The sequence below is a fragment of the Plectropomus leopardus genome, chromosome 10, assembly GCF_008729295.1.
Source record: "Plectropomus leopardus isolate mb chromosome 10, YSFRI_Pleo_2.0, whole genome shotgun sequence".
In the NCBI taxonomy this organism is placed as follows: domain Eukaryota; kingdom Metazoa; phylum Chordata; class Actinopteri; order Perciformes; family Serranidae; genus Plectropomus; species Plectropomus leopardus.
In genome coordinates this window covers 34470648-34488256 of record NC_056472.1, presented here as the reverse complement: position 1 = coordinate 34488256, position 17609 = coordinate 34470648, and the positions used below count along the sequence as shown (strand labels likewise).

At 46.5% G+C, this 17609-nt stretch overlaps 1 protein-coding gene across 1 annotated transcript in view; it reads left to right on the top strand.

Moving 5' to 3' along the window:
• LOC121949594 (titin-like) overlaps window positions 1-17609 on the top strand; it is a 240933-nt gene that overhangs the window by 164048 nt on the left and 59276 nt on the right. Inside the window, 23 exon segments of the mRNA XM_042495327.1 lie at window positions 478-625; window positions 711-931; window positions 1728-1824; window positions 2404-2700; window positions 4185-4484; window positions 4601-4915; window positions 5219-5445; window positions 6080-6230; window positions 6315-6596; window positions 6779-7081; window positions 7388-7693; window positions 7778-8059; window positions 8633-8820; window positions 9528-9639; window positions 10312-10450; window positions 10574-10737; window positions 10826-10977; window positions 11538-11694; window positions 11826-12107; window positions 12391-12690; window positions 13354-13647; window positions 14162-16166; window positions 16437-17124. Coding sequence (XP_042351261.1) covers window positions 478-625; window positions 711-931; window positions 1728-1824; window positions 2404-2700; window positions 4185-4484; window positions 4601-4915; window positions 5219-5445; window positions 6080-6230; window positions 6315-6596; window positions 6779-7081; window positions 7388-7693; window positions 7778-8059; window positions 8633-8820; window positions 9528-9639; window positions 10312-10450; window positions 10574-10737; window positions 10826-10977; window positions 11538-11694; window positions 11826-12107; window positions 12391-12690; window positions 13354-13647; window positions 14162-16166; window positions 16437-17124 — 7410 coding nt within the window.

Below are 17609 nucleotides of genomic sequence, written 5' to 3'. Positions count from 1 at the left end.
GCCGCGGAGAACCAAACGCAGTGACGGACTTTGACTGTAGAACTGCTGAGTGTTTGACAGCCACAGCATTTCATCACGGCGGATCAAACAGCCGATGGTCCGACAGCAGCGCAGTGAGACAGACAAACAGAGCGCAGCTTCTCCTCACAGCACCTAAGTGTCTGAAACAGACACATCTGCAGAGGTGAAAGTGACTTCTTTAGACTCTACAGGCGACTTTGTGTTAGTTTCAGCTTTAATCAGACTTTGGATGAATTATTTAGAAACAGCAGGACACATCGCTCTGTGTCTCATCTCATTATTATTACCAGGGGCAGATGTAATGCCAGAGAGTCTCAGTTCTCTGAGACAAGAAAACAAACTTTATGATCAGATCCACTCCTTCAGGTCCTACCTTCCACAATAAAAGCCTGAGACATATTCACTGTGAAACTGTTCAGAGCTGACGGACGTGTTTTGTTTGCTTTTTGTCCTCAGGTGAATGCGGCCTGTGCCAGTCAGGCATACGTGGTACCGGGCCTGCTGGAGGGTCAAGACTACCAGTTCAGGGTCCGGGCTGAGAACAGACTGGGATTCGGTCCTTTCACCATCACCACCGACCCGGTCCGGGCCAGAGACCCCATCTGTGAGGACCTCTTTTTTTCTGTACACAGAATCAAACGGCCAAAGCAGATACATGGACCTGTTCTAACCTTCCTCCTTTTCCTCAGTCCCCCCCGACCCCCCCACCAAGCTGAAGGTCAACCTGGTGACGAAGACCACGGTGACGCTGAGCTGGGAGCCTCCCAAAAACAACGGCGGCTCTCCGGTGAAGCATTACATCATCGAGCGTCTGAGCTGGGACACCAGCGGGAAGGAGAAGGAGACGTGGAAGCAGTGCAACAAGAGAGACGTGGAGGAGCTCAGCTTCGTGGTGGAGGACCTGAAGGAGGTCAGTCTGCCATGGTGGCAGAATTAAAATATAAATGTCCTTGTAAATTTCTCCCCAACCTGGGCTCAATGCATGGCTCGAATCTCAGCTCGACTCCATATTGAATAGTGGAGTCATCAAACTCCAGTGGTAGGCATGTTTTCTTCTTCAAAAAAAGTAATACATTTTTGAAGAAAAAAGTTGCCCAAAAATTTTTAAAAATCACCAAGATTTTTTTTCTTTAAAGTAAAAGAAGAAAAATCACCATTTTTTCTTTAATCATTCCTAAAAATACTGACCAAAAAAAAAGAAAAAAGCCAATTTGCGTTATTGAGCCAGCTTTTAGGCCCTCCCAAAAAATCCTAAACACAGAAATGGTGAAATGCAGTTTAGCGGTCTAACTCCACACTGCAGTACTACACAGTTGCTGGTCTGCTTACGTGTTTTAAACAAGTATTTCTAACATTTATAGGATGTCTAGAAAGAAAGGAATGATTTTATTTGACCTGGACTTTAAATTTTTGAAAAACAGGAATTCAAATAAAGTGAATTTTTTATTGTTAGCATCACAAAAAATTTTTAAAAAGTGAGCCCACAGTCGAACCCCGAGGAACTCCAGAGGTGAATAATTTTCCAGTTTTCGTGCTTAAGAAACACCAGTAAACCCAGAGGAGATCCGAAAGTATGATTCCAGCTCTACTGGTGCAGATATTCTCACCTGTGATGTCTAACAACTTTAACTTTGTTCATGTCATTACTGTGTGAAAAAGACGCTGAAGTTTCCCTTCAGACTCACCGTGTTATCGTTGATCTGCAGGGAGGAGAATACGAGTTCAGAGTAAAGGCCGTGAACGCTGCTGGACCGAGCCGACCCTCCGCCACCGTCGGACCAATGGTCATCAAGGATCAGACATGTGAGTGACAGTCGCTGCAGCCAATCACAGGCTGCGTATTCAGTAATTCCTTAATTGGAGGAATCTTTAAAAATCTTAATTTTCTTATGAAAAAGTCTCCCTCAAATTTTGAAAAGACATAAACTGCTCTTTCTGTATAAGGCCAGATGGGGTTTAAATCTATTATCCAACCTATTTTGTGTGAAATCCGAATCATAAGCACACCAATTCAAAATTTTAATATCTTCCTCCATTTTATACTTTTTTATTATCACTCTATAGATAAAGTATAGTAATTTTTTAGAGATGGTATGCCCCAGCCTCCTTTTTCTATTGGTAGTTGTAATGTTTTATATTGTATTCTGGGTCTTTTTCCTACCCATGATACACATATATCTGATAAATATCCCGTTCTTATCCTGTTATGAATTCATTATTTAAAAGAATATATATGTGTGTGTGTGTGTGTGTGTGTGTGTGTATACATATACATATATATATAAAAGTTTTGTCTCAAAGTCATCAAAAGGTCCTGGAAAAGTCCTGGAAATTTCTGGGTAAATCAGTGTATGAGCCCTGCTCTCTCCTGTGTGTCTGCAGGTGCTCCAACCATCACGCTGCGTGAGGCCATGGAAGGCGAGGAGGGCTGTGACGTCAGCATCGTGGCGAAGGTGAGCGGCTGCCCGTTCCCCACGCTCACCTGGCACAAAGCCAGCGTGGCCAAACCTGAGGAGAAGGCCGCCGTCCAGTACGACCAGCACATGAACAAACTGGTGACGCAGGACAAGTGCACACTGCTGATCCAGCAGGCCAGCAGGCACGACAGCGCCCTCTACAGCCTGACCGCCACCAACAGCCTGGGCACCGCCACCAAAACCATCAAGCTCGCCGTGCTCGGTGAGGAACGCACGCTGCATACATCATCAGCACAGGATCGTCACCTGAGAGCCACACCTGAGCAAAATTACACTTTTCTCACCAGAAAGTCGCCTGTTAGAATATTACCGAGTCTGAAAGTATCAAAAGTCATTTTATGATATTAACCCTTTAAAACCCGGAGTGACATCACTTCCCTGTGCTGCTGTCAGATGCCTTTCACAAGTATTTAACCTTTGACCTCTGAGAACATTGGTTTGATTTATTTCAAAAAAACACTGGAAAAAAGGCAACGAACACCTTGGTAAGAAATGTTCAGCAAATTGCTAGAAATTAGTAGATTTAGAAAATTATTTTTAAAAAGACAGGGAAAAATGTGTAGGGAAAATCTTTATTTCTGATGATCATAATTGCATATTTAAAATCATGTTAAAGACTCATTATACATTTTTAAGGTAATTATTTTTCTTTTTTTGTGATAAGTTTCAGGTAATTTTCTTTTTAAAATTGGGGTTTAACCAAGATTTTTGCGGTGAGGTAAGCCAGTAAAGAAAATGCATGGCTCGGCATCAGAGTGAGAAACACAAAAACACCAAGAAAACTGGCCAACAAACAAGCAGGTAAATGTTAAGATCCTGACAAAAACACTGTGTTTCATGGTTCGTTAAACACTTGAGCGAAACTGTCCTAAAATCCTGAGAAACTGCTGTCGGTAAATGGGTTTTTTGGTCTTAAATCCTTTGATACCCGAGCACATTGGCTCAATTTCTTTTAGCTTTTTTAAAAATTATTATTAGTATTTTTTTAATCAAACCAATTTTCTCAGATTTCAAGTCAAGTCAATTTTATTCATAAAGCCCAATATCACGAATCACAGTTTGCCTCAGAGGGCTTTATAGCATACAGCATCCCTCTGTTCTTAGACCCTCACGTCCACTCAGGAAAAACTTCCCAAAAAGAAAACGACTGAGGAGGGATCCCTCTTCAGGACGGACAGACATGCAATAGATTTAATTACAGTAGATGACAAAATGACATATAGGAAAGAGAAAGAGAGAGAGTGATGCACAGCAATAATGGTAACAATAACATAACATATAACAATAGAAATAAACATTTAATACATTTAATAAATTTATGATAGCATGTGATGTTACAAGCAAATATTGTGTTATTACAAGTCCCATATGTATATTAATAGCGGAGGCATGATTCATAATAATGGTAGAAGGTGGCATCGAGCAGGATTACAGCATCAGGGCAACCAAGACCACAATACAGTGCAGCAATGATCCAGGAAATCTACAAAACAACATTTCAGAGCTTTGAATGCTAACGAAAAGGCGTCATATAGAAAACTGATTTGGATTCAGGTGTTTAAAGGGTTAATTTCATTCCGAGTAGCATTAAAAAAAAGTCTTGAATCTGACTTGCAACTGTAGGAACTCTGGGTGTTGACGCTACTTTAATGTTTAACTTGACAAACATGACTCCTCCCCCTGCAGGACCTCCCAGTGCTCCCATCGGACCCATCAAGTTCACAGAGGTGTTTGCTGAGAGGATCGGCCTGTCCTGGAACCCGCCCACAGACGACGGCGGGTCCAAGATCACCAACTACGTGGTGGAGAAGCGCGAGGAAAACAGGAAGTCCTGGGTCCATGTCTCCAATGACCCCAAGGAGTGCGCCTACGTCGTGACCCGGCTGACGGAGAACCACGAGTACGAGTTCCGAGTCATGGCCCAGAACAAGTTCGGTGTTGGCCCGCCGCTGATGAGTGAGCCAGAGAAAGCCCGAAACCTCTTCAGTGAGTTTTTACTCTCTGAGCGAGTTTTATCTGGCTCCTGCTGATGTATTGATTATTGATCGATGACTCCTGCAGCAGATGTATTGATTACTGATCGATGTCCCGCCCTCTTGCAGCTGTCCCTGGTCAGTGTGAGAAGCCGACGGTGACGGATGTCTGCGTGGAGTCCATGAAGGTCAGCTGGGACGAGCCCAAGTACGACGGCGGCTCCCCCATCACCGGATACTACGTGGAGAAGAAGGAGACGACTGCAAAGCGCTGGGTCCGTGTCCTCCGCGAGCCAATCAGAGCGCTGCCTCTGGGCAACAACTGGCATGTCACCGGCCTGCAGGAGGGCGCCTCCTACCAGTTCAGGGTCATCGCTGTCAACGCCGCCGGCTGCGGCCTGCCCAGCGTGCCCTCTGACCCCATACTCTGCAGAGACCCCATCAGTAAGAGATGCCTGTTTCTATTAAAAAATGACTTTAATTTGATTCTTTTAATCACTTAACCCTGAAATCTTCTTTGAAACCTGCAGCAACATCAGTTTTTTCATTCAATTTTTCAGGTCATTCTCTTAGATTTTCAATGTTTTTGAAAGAAATCAAGGCAGTTTGCTCAGTTTTCAAAGGGTTAAACATCAGTCGTCATTAACTGTTGAACAAACAAATTTCTCTCAGCTCATAAACCTTCTCGTCATCTTTGTTTGTTTTGATGATTGTCACGATAATGCGAGTATTTCTGTGTGTGTTCAGAGCCTCCCGGGCCGCCCATTCCCAAAGTGACGGACTGGACCAAGTCTACGGTCGAGCTGGAGTGGATCCCTCCACTGGCGGACGGAGGGTCAAAGGTCACCGGGTACATTGCCGAGTTCAAGGAGGTTAACAAGGAGGAGGAAGAGAAGAAGGCTCAGAGGAGGCTGCTGCTGAGTGGCGCCGAGGAGGAGGAGAAGGAGCCCGAGAGCGAGGAGAGCTGGCAGAAGGTACAAAAAATAATAGTACAGTAGGAAGTTAATTTTTTTAATTTTTAATGTTTAATGTTTATTTCAAAGGGACACAGCAAATTAATGAACATCAGTATAAAATACAAATGTAAATATGCTGAGTCAGCTGGACCGATCATTTACATCAATCATCTCTTGGTAGGTAAATAAAGAAAGAAAAGATAAAAAAGACGACAAAACAAGAAAAAGTGCTGAATTTAAATAATGAAAAAGTTTTTGTTTTATAGGTTTTATTATATATTTCTCTGTAACATAATTTGAATTATTAAATTTGAATTATGAATATAGTTTTCTGGGCATTTTCCCTTTTTTTAGATCATTTTCTAATAATCCCCCTTTCTTTTTAAAATTAATTTTAAGGTAAATTTTTTTGCAATTTGTGGGACAAATCAAAACCAATTTTCTCCGTTTTCAAAGTGCTCAAATAGTTTGTGAAAGGCGCCTGAATGAAGAAAAAGAAACCCGATGTGGATCCAGGTCAAAGAGTGAAAACAATATACATTTTTATGTTCCTGTTCAAGAGAGTTTTTTGGTTTATATGTTCCTGTTTTGGAGATTTTTTTTTCAGTTTTTATTTTGGGGTTGAGTATGCATCTCGCTGTTGTCTCTGCAGGCGAAAGACACCGAGATCAGAGGGACCAAGTTCGTGGTTCCTGGTCTGAAGGAGGGCGGTCTGTACCGCTTCAGAGTCCGAGCTGTGAATGCCGCTGGAGTCGGAGAGCCGGGATACGTGTCGGAGCTCATCGAGACCAAAGACAGAACCAGTAAGACTCGGATCCAGCTCACGTTTGTTTATCTGTGATGTTTCTGGTGAAAACGTTTTCTAAACCTCACGCCGTCTCCTCCAGTTCCTCCGGAGATGGACCTGGACGCCTCTGTGAAGGAGAAGATCGTGGTCCACGCCGGCGGCACCATCCGCATCATCGCCTATGTGTCGGGTAAACCCGCCCCGCAGATCTCATGGTGCCGCGACGACGCCGAGGTGCCCAAAGAGGCCGCGGTGGAGAAGACAGGCATCTCCAACTCGCTGGTCATCAAGAACTGCAAACGCCAACACCAGGGCATCTACACGCTGAGCGCTAAAAACGAGGGTGGCGAGAGGAAGAAGGCCGTCATCGTGGAGGTGCTCGGTGAGTCGGGGGGCCGCGGTGAGGAGATGAAATGTGTTTATGATTAAAATAAATCAACTAAAGTAAAGTTACACGATGCCGTCAGTCCTCAGCAAACATCCGTCTGCATTTATTCAGACATCAAGTGACAAAGTCAAACTTTTTCCACCTCGTAAACAACGTCCCCTCTGTCCTCCCTGCAGACGTCCCCGGACCCGTCGGCCAACCCTTCGCCGGCGAGAATCTGACCAACGACTCCTGCAAGCTGACCTGGTACTCCCCCGAGGACGACGGCGGCTCGGCCATCACCAACTACATAATCGAGAAGAGGGAGGCAGACCGCATGGGCTGGACGTCGGTGTCCTACACGGTGACCCGGAACAACGCCGTGGTGCAGGGACTCATCGACGGGAAGGGCTACTTCTTCAGGATCGCCGCCGAGAACATCATCGGCATGGGACCGTTCATCGAAACCGACAAGATGGTTCTCATCAAGGACCCCATCTGTGAGTGGCACACAGAGACCTGATATACATCGTTATCGTTTTAACCCTTTAGTTAGTTTAAACAGCACAAAACTGCGTACATGACCAGATGGGGGCGCAAGTACAAAAATGCAATTTCCTAAATAAAATGTAAATAAGAGTGCAGATAAAATTAAGAGTAAAAGAAATAAGCGCATGTATCAGCAGATTAGACTTCAGTGCAGGAAGTGATGTCATATAAAAAGGGTAGAAAGCCAAACCATTACATTTAAAACAGGTGATATTATTTCTGTTAAATGTGTCTCATGCTGTCTGCGTCTCCTCCAGCTGTCCCTGAGCGTCCAGAGGACCTGCACATCACCGCCGTCACCAAGGAATCCCTGTCGGTCGCCTGGAGACCGCCCAAATACGATGGCGGCGCCGAGGTGACGGAGTACATCCTGGAGTCCCGCATGGTCGGCAAGGACAGCTTCACCCGCGTGGGTGGAGACACCAAGCTGATGGACAGGAAGTTCACCCTGACGGGGCTTAAGGACGGCTCGAGCCACGAGTTCAGAGTCTCTGCCGTCAACCAGGTGGGACGGGGCAAACCGTCCTTCGCCACCAAACCCGTCCAGTGCAAGGACGAGCTGGGTGAGTGACACAGAGACACGTTAATTCATCTGATGGAAAACTAGAGACGATCCGCTGATCTTTTAATACGCTGTACCCCCTCAGAACCGCCAAACCTGGACCTGGACTTCAGGGACAAGATGATGGTGAAGGTGGGAGACGCCTGCATGCTGTCGGGACGCTACAGCGGCAAACCGGCCCCGACTATCACCTGGAAGAAGAACGAGGAGGAGCTGAAGGCCGACGATGACATCAGCCTCCACAGCACCACGCGCCATCTCAGCCTCAACATCGCCCACACCAAGAGGGACCACAGCGGCCTCTACGCCGTCAGCGTGGACAACGCCGCCGGCTCCCGCTCTGGACTCTGCACCCTCACCGTGGTCGGTGAGTCGGATCAGAGAGACAGACGAAGCATTCAGAGGCCAAAGTTCAGAATTATTAAATTTCAGATTACATGATTTGCACACAAACTCTTCAAAGTGCAAAAAAAGGACAGAAAACACCAGATTTAAAATCAAATAAAATGTTTTTTGAATCAGGGATTGAATCTGGGAAAGTCATGGAATTTCATTGTCATGTTTTCCAAGCCTGGAAGAGCTTAAATAAGTGAAAATCATTCAGAAGTTTTGGAAAAGTCATTAAAAATGAATGAAAAACATGCCAGTCCTGCAGTGTTACCGCAAAACTTGTAGCGCCTTATTAATAATAATAATAATATATTTTATTTTCCTGTCTGTCTTTAATGTGAGATCTGAGCACTGTGTTGTTAAGTTCAAAAATCAGTAAAATCTATTTGAAAAAAAAAAAAAAAAAGCCCGGCAAGCAGGACAAGAAAAAAAAACATTCTAATGGGTCTTTGAAAAGTCATGGAAAAGTTTTGCAAAGTTGTCCATGTCCATGTCCGTGTGTGTGATGAGTGAACCAGGAGTGATCTGTGTTGGTTTTTGCTCCCGTCAGACCGTCCTCAGCCTCCGGAGGGCCCCGTGGTCTTCAACGAGGTCTACAGGAACTACATGGTGGTCTCCTGGAACCCCCCGCTGGACGACGGAGGCTGCGCCGTCTCCAACTACATCATCGAGAAGAGAGACACCAACAGAGACCTGTGGATGCCCGTCACCGCCTCCTGCACCAGGACCACCTGCAGGGTGAGCTGAAATCTGACACCACTCACTGAGAAGTTTAACCCTTTAGGGCCTGTTTGCTGCATTTTAGTCTCTTTTCTTCTTCCTGTTGTGATAACTGTGTGTGTGTTGATGCATGTGTCCTAAATGTAGTCCAGATTGTGTATTTGAGTGTAATCAGTGAATTTGCAGCTCAGCTCCTACAATAAGTCTAAAATACACTGTGGAAACTAAATAGTTACATTCAGACTGTTCAGGTCCAAAAATGCTCCATTGAAACCCATTCAAACTGACATTTTTGATCCCACAGCCATCAGAGCAGAAAAACAGGACTTGTATTATTTCTGGGTGTCATTCTGGGCTTTTGACTCTGAATTTGTCATTTTGACTATTTTCCACCTGATGAGGTCATTTTGACCATATTTGGCATATGGAGGAAATACATGTTATTTCCACTAGGTGACCTGTCACAGTCAATGTAGCTGCTGATCACTGACATATCCCAGACTGTCAGCAGCTACACTCACACACTGACATATCCCAGACTGTCAGCAGCTACACTCACACACTGACATATCCCAGACTGAAAATAATTCATTGCATTTTTAAATGCTTGCTGATGTTTGCATCCCGGTGTGTGTGTGTGTGTGTGTGTGTGTGTGTGTGTGTGTGTGTGTGTGTGTGTGTGTGTGTGTCTCTCTCTCTCTCTCTCTCTCTCTCTCTCTCTCCAGGTGCCGAAGCTGATCGAGGGTCGTGAGTACATCATCAGGATCATGGCTCAGAACATCTACGGCATCAGTGAGCCGCTGCTGTCTGCAGAGATGAAGGCCAGAGACGTCTTCAGTGAGTCTCGCCGACCGCACGTGCACACTCACATGTGCACGCTCACACATGCATGCTCACACACCTCTGTCTTTCATTGCCCGGATATTTATGTGTTGAGATATTGACAGCGGTTATTGGTTAAAATGTATACCTTCAAATTGTGTCAAAAATAAATAAATTCATGAATAATAAATTATTTATAGGAATAAATAATAAAAAGTAAATAGAAATAAATAAATAAATATATAATTAAATAGGTCCAAAAAAGCACCTCAGGTAAAGCAGAATAGAGCTCTATATAATCCCACTTTTCAAGCAAGTTTGATCCCATTTCATGTCGTGTTTCACAATCATTTGTAGCGATATACAGATGTCATACAAATGTCTCATCAGTCTGTGTGTCTTATGTCCACCACAGAGGTGTAAATGTCTCATCAGTCTGTGTGTCTTATGTCCACCACAGAGGTGTAAATGTCTCATCAGTCTGTGTGTCTTATGTCCATCACAGAGGTGTAAATGTCTCATCAGTCTGTGTGTCTTATGTCCATCACAGAGGTGTAAATGTCTCATCAGTCTGTGTGTCTTATGTCCATCACAGAGGTGTAAATGTCTCATCAGTCTGTGTGTCTTATGTCCATCACAGAGGTGTAAATGTCTCTCATCAGTCTGTGTGTCTTATGTCCATCACAGAGGTGCCTGACGCTCCCAAACAGCCCACAGTGAAGGAGGTTTATCACGACTCGGCCCTCATCAGCTGGGAGCCTCCTGCTGACGGAGGAAAACCAATCACAGGCTACATTGTGGAGAGGAAGGAGACCATGGCCAAGAGGTACACACACACACACACACACACACACACAAGACAAACAATCGACACAGGATCACATGATAAAATGTGACGTGTGGAAATGGAGATTAGAAACAACGATCGGCTGCTGACGTTTGTTTCCAGGTGGGTTCGCTGCAACACGGACCGGATCTACCCGAAGGTGGAGTACTGGGTGACGGAGCTGCTGCAGGGCTGCGAGTACGAGTTCAGAGTCAGCGCTGAGAACGTGGTCGGCGCCGGAGACCCGAGCCCGCCGTCCAAACCCGTCTTCTCCAAAGACCCCATCGGTGAGTCCTCCAGCGGAGCTCTGTTAAATCTCCATCACCCCGTCCATCCATCACTAAACCTGTCCCACCCCCCCCCCCCCCCCCACAGTGAAACCCGGCCCACCCGTCAACCTCCAGGCCATCGACTTCACCAAGGAGTCGGTGACGCTGTCCTGGCAGCCGCCCACTGACACCGGCAGAGGGAAGATCTTCGGATACCTGCTGGAGTTCCAGAAGGCCGGAGAGGAGGAGTGGCTGCAGGTCAGTCTGATTTACCGACGCCCCCGACCCCCGATCCCTGACCCCTGACCCCTGACCTTCACTCCGCTCCTCCTCAGTCCCTCCAAACATGAAGTCATATTCAGGGTTCATACGGTCATGGAAAACCTGGAAAAAGTCTGAAAGTTTTGGAAAGTTCATGGAATTTTGTTTCAGAAAACAGCATGTGTTTAAAAATCCAGAATTATTTCTGTTCTTGCAGCGTCTGCCTGTGATCAATGGTGTCATTTTTGGTGATTTTTCAGAAATAATCCCAAAAATTTGAAGGAAAAAACCCATGCTGAAACATTTTCTTCAGAAATCTATTTTTTTTAAGTGGGAAATTTTGCTGTTTTAATTGAAAAAAAAAGGGCGAAAAACAGTTTCTTAAAAAAATCCCCTTTTTTTGAAAAAAAAAAGAAGTGGGAAACAAATTATTTTTCAAAATAATCAGCAACAATTTTGAAGGAAAAAAAATGGCCAAGATATTTGAAAAGAAACTCGGTTTTTGTAAAACTGTGAATGAACCTGGATGTTGAATCTGGTCCTGCTGGCACCCTCAGGTGAACCAGACTCCGGACTCCTGCCAGGAGACCAAGTTTAAGGTGATCGGCCTGGACGAAGGCGCTCTGTACCGCTTCAGAGTCATGGCCGTCAATGCCGCCGGAGTGTCCGACCCCGCCAACCTCACGGAGCCAATCAGAGTGCAGGACAGACTTGGTGAGCCGTCATTGTCCACTGTGATCTACCAAAACAGACTCAGACCGTGACGTCTCTGCGTTAACGACCATTTCCTCTTTTTTCTTTTTTTTCTTCCTCTTCTTCTTCTTCTTCATGCCATCGCCCCTTAGAGCCCCCAGAGCTCATTCTGGACGCCGCCATGACCCGCGAGGTGAGGGCGATGGCCGGCACCCACATCACTCTGATGGCCGCCATCAAGGGCGTGCCATTCCCCACCGTCACCTGGAAGAAGAACGACGCCGAGGTCCCCACCAGGGCCGACATCGAGACCAACCAGGCCGGCACCAAGCTGGAGATGAGGTTCTGTCACCGCGGAGACTGCGGAGACTACACGCTCACCGTGGAGAACCCGGCCGGCTCCAAGACCGCCATCTGCACCGTGCTGGTGCTCGGTAAGACGTGAATTTTTTTTAGTATTATATATTTTTTTAGTTTTTGTATTTTTGAATTATTAATTGTATTATTGTTATTTTACCATTATTTATTATTTTAGTTTTTTAATTTTAGAATTATTTATAATTTTAGTGGTATTATTTTAGCATTATTATTTTAGTATTATTCGTTTTTTTTGTATTATTATTATTTTGTGGCTTTTCTGGAATTTATGATTGAGCTGGGAGGGATGAGAGAGGGCATGACATGCAGCAAATAGTGACGTTCCCGCTCTGCCTTCAGACAAACCGGGTCCCGTCCAGCACCTGCGGGTGTCTGACGTCAGGAGCGACTCCGCCTACCTGTCCTGGAAGGACCCGGAGGACAACGGCGGCAGTCGCATCACCAACTTCGTGGTGGAGAAGAAGGACACGGCGTCCACTCAGTGGGTCCCCGTCTGCTCCACGTCCAAGAAGCGCAGCATGACGCTGAAGTACCTGATGGAGGGCACTTCCTACACCTTCAGGGTCGCTGCCGAGAACGTGTACGGCCGCAGCGGATATCGCGAGACGCCAAAGCCCATCAAGGCCATGAACCCGCTCTGTGAGTACCAGCATGCTGAACGCCTCATCAGCAGATTATTGTCAAGGGTTCATACGGTCATGGAAAGTCATGGAATTCTCGAAACTAAATGTAACCTGAAAGATTTGGAAAAATCATAAAATTTTGTTTCAAAACAAAAATAAATCAAGAACTGTTGGAAATTTGAACATCTTACGATAACTTCTGTTTTTACAGCTTCTGGCTGTGATAAATGGGGTCATTTTTAAAGAAAACATTTTTTCCAAACCCACAGGTTTTTTTCCATTTTCCGCCATTTTTTCCCCAAAATTTTTGCAGATTTTTAAAGAGAAAAAAAGGCAAATGTTTTTATTTAATTTTTTGGAGGCAATTTACAAAGAAAGGAAAATATTTTTTTTTAAATTGTCTTTAAAAACTGTCAAAAACAGAAAAAACAATTGGCAAAATGTTTTCAAGAAAATATACTTTTCAAAGCCCCCCCAATTTTTTAAATGGAAAAAAAAGGAAAAAAAAAGCTGTTTTTCTTCTGTAAAAATCTGCAAACATTTTTCAAGAAAAAAAGACTAAAATTAGAGAATTCTGAGAATGTATGGTCTTTAACATTTGCCTCAAAGTCCTGGAAAAGTCCTGGAAATTAATTGGTAAAAATGAACCAGTTGAAATCTCTTTCCTCCGTCCCTGCAGTCCCTCCTGGTCCTCCCAAAGACCTGCACCACAGCGACGTGGACAAAACCGAGGTGTGGCTGGTCTGGAACTGGCCCGACCGCAACGGAGGAAGTGAGATCACCGGCTTCCTGGTGGAGTATCAGGAGGAGGGAGAGAAGGAGTGGGACGAGTGGAAGGTCGTGAGCATCCCAGAGAGTCATGTGACCGGCCTGGAGGAGGGAAAGACCTACCGCTTCAGAGTGAGGGCAGAGAACGCCATCGGCCTCAGCAGACCCGACACCACCGTGCCCATCCTCTGTCAGGAGAAACTGGGTGAGATACACAACTAAACTTAAGCACTCTAAACAGCAGTGATGCTCAACCTATGCCCCGCGGGCCAACTCTGGCCCCTGACAGGGCTCCTTGTGGCCCCCCAACCATTTTCTAATTGACAATAAAAGTAAAGTGATTGAGACTGTGAATTGTTTTTGTCCTTTTAGTCTCCATAAGGTGTCAGAGACATAAGACAGCATCAAAATAGAGCTTGTTGATCAAAAAAAGAGTCAGAGGAGGATCCCCCACACCCCCGACAGAGGACACAGCTGAGACACTGATGTCCTAAAATCCTAGAAATGTCCTAAAATCTTAGAAGCAACAGAAAATCCAAGAAACGTCCTTAAGTCCTTGAAATCTTAAAATCCTTGAAACGTCCTAAAATCCCAGAAACATTTGTGGGGCTGCTGCGACTGGCCCCTGTCACTCCTGTTCACCAACACTTAATTTCAGTGTCTGTAAACATGATGAGTCTCGTATCTCGAGGTCACCTTCTCTGTCTGCTCGTCCACAGTTCCTCCGATCCTTGAGGTGGACCTGAAGCTCACTGAGGGTATCACGGTGAAGGCCGGCACCACCATCAGGCTGCCAGCTATCATGAGAGGAATCCCCGTTCCCACCGCCAAGTGGTCCATGGACGGAGAGGAGATCAAGAGTGAGGGAAACATCAAGATCGACACAGACAACTTCTCCACTGTGCTTAGCATCAACGAGTGCACCAGGAACCACACCGGCTCCTACCTGCTCACCGTGTCCAACCCGGCCGGAACCAAGACAGCTGCCCTTAACGTCACAGTCCTAGATGTTCCCGCCGCTCCCATCGGCCCTGTCAACATCTTGGAGGTCACTCCTGACTCCATGATGATCGAGTGGCGTCCTCCCAAGGACGACGGCGGCAGCCCTGTCACCAACTACATCGTGGAGAAGAGAGAGTCCAACAAGGGAACATGGGGAGGCGTGAGCTCTGGCAGCCTCGCCACCAAGATGAACATTATCCGCCTGCAGAGGGGCGTAGAGTACGTGGTCCGTATTCGTGCCGAGAACAAGATGGGCATCGGCGCTCCTTTGGAGAGCAAGCCCACCGTCGCTGAGCACTCCTTCATGCCGCCCAGCCCGCCTGGTAAGCCACAGTTCTCTGATGTCTCAGAGGATGCCGTTACAGTGGGCTGGACCATGCCCCTGTCCGACGGCGGCAGCCAGATCACAGGCTACATCATCGAGCGCAGACATAAGGGAGGAAAATGGATCCGCGTCAACAAGACGCCCTGCAAGGACCTGAGGTACAGAGTGCTGGGTCTGTTTGAGGGCAACGAGTACGAATTCAGAGTGTTTGCTGAGAATATCGCCGGCTACAGCGGCCCTTCTCCTGTCTCCGACACCTGCAAGCCCTGCAGGCCCATCACCGTTCCCAGCGCCCCTGTCAACCCCAAAGTCAAAGACTACAGCAAGACCACCGCCTACCTGGTGTGGACCAAACCCACCAGAGACGGAGGTAGCCCCATCCTGGGCTACACCGTGGAGATGAAGAAGGGGGACACTGAAGAGTGGAAAACGATGAACCTGGACGACTTCGTAAAGCAGTGCGCCTTCACGGTGAAGGGTCTGGAGGAGGGCGTGACCTACAGGTTCAGAGTCTACGCCTCCAACATGATCGGAGATGGAGAGTCCAGAGAAATCCCAGAGTCCATCGTCGCTCAGGACATCGTGATCCCTCCAGAGATCGAGATGGATGCCACCTGCCGCGAGCACCTCACCGTGCGTGTCGGACACAACATCAACATCATCGGCTACATCAAGGCCCGCCCAGACCCAGAGGTGATCTGGTCGAAGGGGGAGATGGTCATGGAGAAAAGCAAACGTGTCACAATCATGCAGAACTTGCCCGTGGTCCATCTGAGGATCAAAGAAGCCACGAGAGACGACCATGGAAAATACATCCTGAAGGCTTCAAACGAAGGCGGCGAGGCGTCCTGCAACATCACAGTCAACGTTCTGGACAGACCCAGCCACTGCCAAAACCTGCACACCACCTACGCCACCAGGGACTCCTGCATGATCAACTGGGAGGCCCCCAAAGACAACGGTGGATCTGAGATCACCAACTACATTGTGGAGTGCCGTGAGCCCAGCATCAGCATGTGGTCCATGATCTCCTCCAACTGCACCAACCGCAAGATCAAGGCCAAGCTGATGGAGGGCCACGAGTACCTGTTCCGTGTCTGCGCTGTCAATAAGATGGGCCCTGGACCCTGCGTGGAGATCAAGACCCCTCTGCTGGCCATCGACCCCATCGAGAAGCCCGGTGAGCCCGAGAACTTCAGGGCCACTGACATCGGGAAGAACTACGTCTACCTGAGATGGAGGAAGCCCGACTACGACGGCGGCAGCCCCAACCTCTCCTACAACCTGGAGTGCAAAGCCAAAGACGCTGAGCAGTGGGAGAAGCTCAATGCCGGCACACTGACCAACACCTTCTTCATGGCTGACAAGTGCACAGAGAACCAGACCTACACCTTCAGGTGGGTCGCTGCATCAGAGTGCAGAGCTTCGCAGCAGGCGGGTTTCTGATACAGAACTGAGCAGAACTTAAATGATATTTTAGAAATGACAATAAAACACAATCGCGAGTTCCAAAAAAGTGTTTCGGCAAATATTGTGTTGATGTTTAATATCAAAAGACTCGGGTGGAGTTTGGGGGCAAAAAAACATGATCAGACATCTTAAGTTTGTTTTTTTGGTGTGTTGTGCCTCAGAAATGTTGTTAATAAATCTCATCATCTGTCATTCAGGGTGCAGACGGTCAATGAAGGAGGGGAGAGTGCGTGGGTGAAACTTGCGGACATTGTGGTGAAGGAGGAGATCCAGAAGCCGGTCCTGGACATGAAGCTGGCTGGAACTCTGACGGTGAAAGTTGGAGAGTCCGCCCGCATGGAGGCCGGCCTGAGAGGAAAGCCGCAGCCCGATGTCAAATGGACCAAAGACAAAGCGGTCGGAGACAACCCCAGAATCAGCTATGAAACCGGACCAGATTACTCCAAGTTCCTTCTGACCAAGTCCAGACGCAGCGACAGCGGGAAGTACATCATCACTGCCACCAACTCGGCCGGCACCTTCACGGCTTACGCCAACCTGAACGTCCTGGACGTCCCCGGCCCCGTCAGGAACCTCAGGATCACTGGTATCGGAGCTGAAAGGTGCAGGGTGGTCTGGGACGCTCCGGAGGATGACGGAGGCTGTGAGGTGGACAGCTACATCCTGGAGAAGTGCGAGACCAGGAGGATGGTCTGGTCCACGTACTCGGCCTCCGTGGTTACACCATACTGCAACGTCACTCGTCTGGTGGAGAACAACGAGTACATCTTCAGAGTGAGGGCCGAGAACAAGATGGGAACCGGCCCCGCCATCGAGAGCAAGCCCATCACTGTCAAGACCCAGTTCAACAGACCTGGACCCCCTGAGGCACCTGAGGTCACCAAGGTACCCTAAAAAGACTTCCTGTTTCATAGATTTTCCTAAAATTGACTTACGGGGAAAAAAATCAGCAGATAAATAAAATAAAAATGCAAAGAAAAAAACCCATTAACAATTAAAAAATAAAATGAATGGTTAGTTACTGTGTACAGAAATCTTGAAGATTACATTGAAAATTAAACATTGTATTTATTTTTTTTACATACTTTTTTTCTGTGACAAGATTTTAAATATGAAATGATTATTATTACAAATATAGTTTTCGGGACATTTTTCCTTTTTTTTTTGATAAATTTTCTGATAATCCTCCCCTAAAATAGCTAAAAAAAAAATCTGTGTATATATATATATATATATATATATATTTCACATGTCATTGTATTTTTTATGTAACGTAGTTTTAAATGTAAAATTCTTTGTCGCCAAAAAATTAGCTCATTTAGTTCAAAGATTAAAGCACTTGAACTCAGCACAAAAGTGACGTCAGTCCA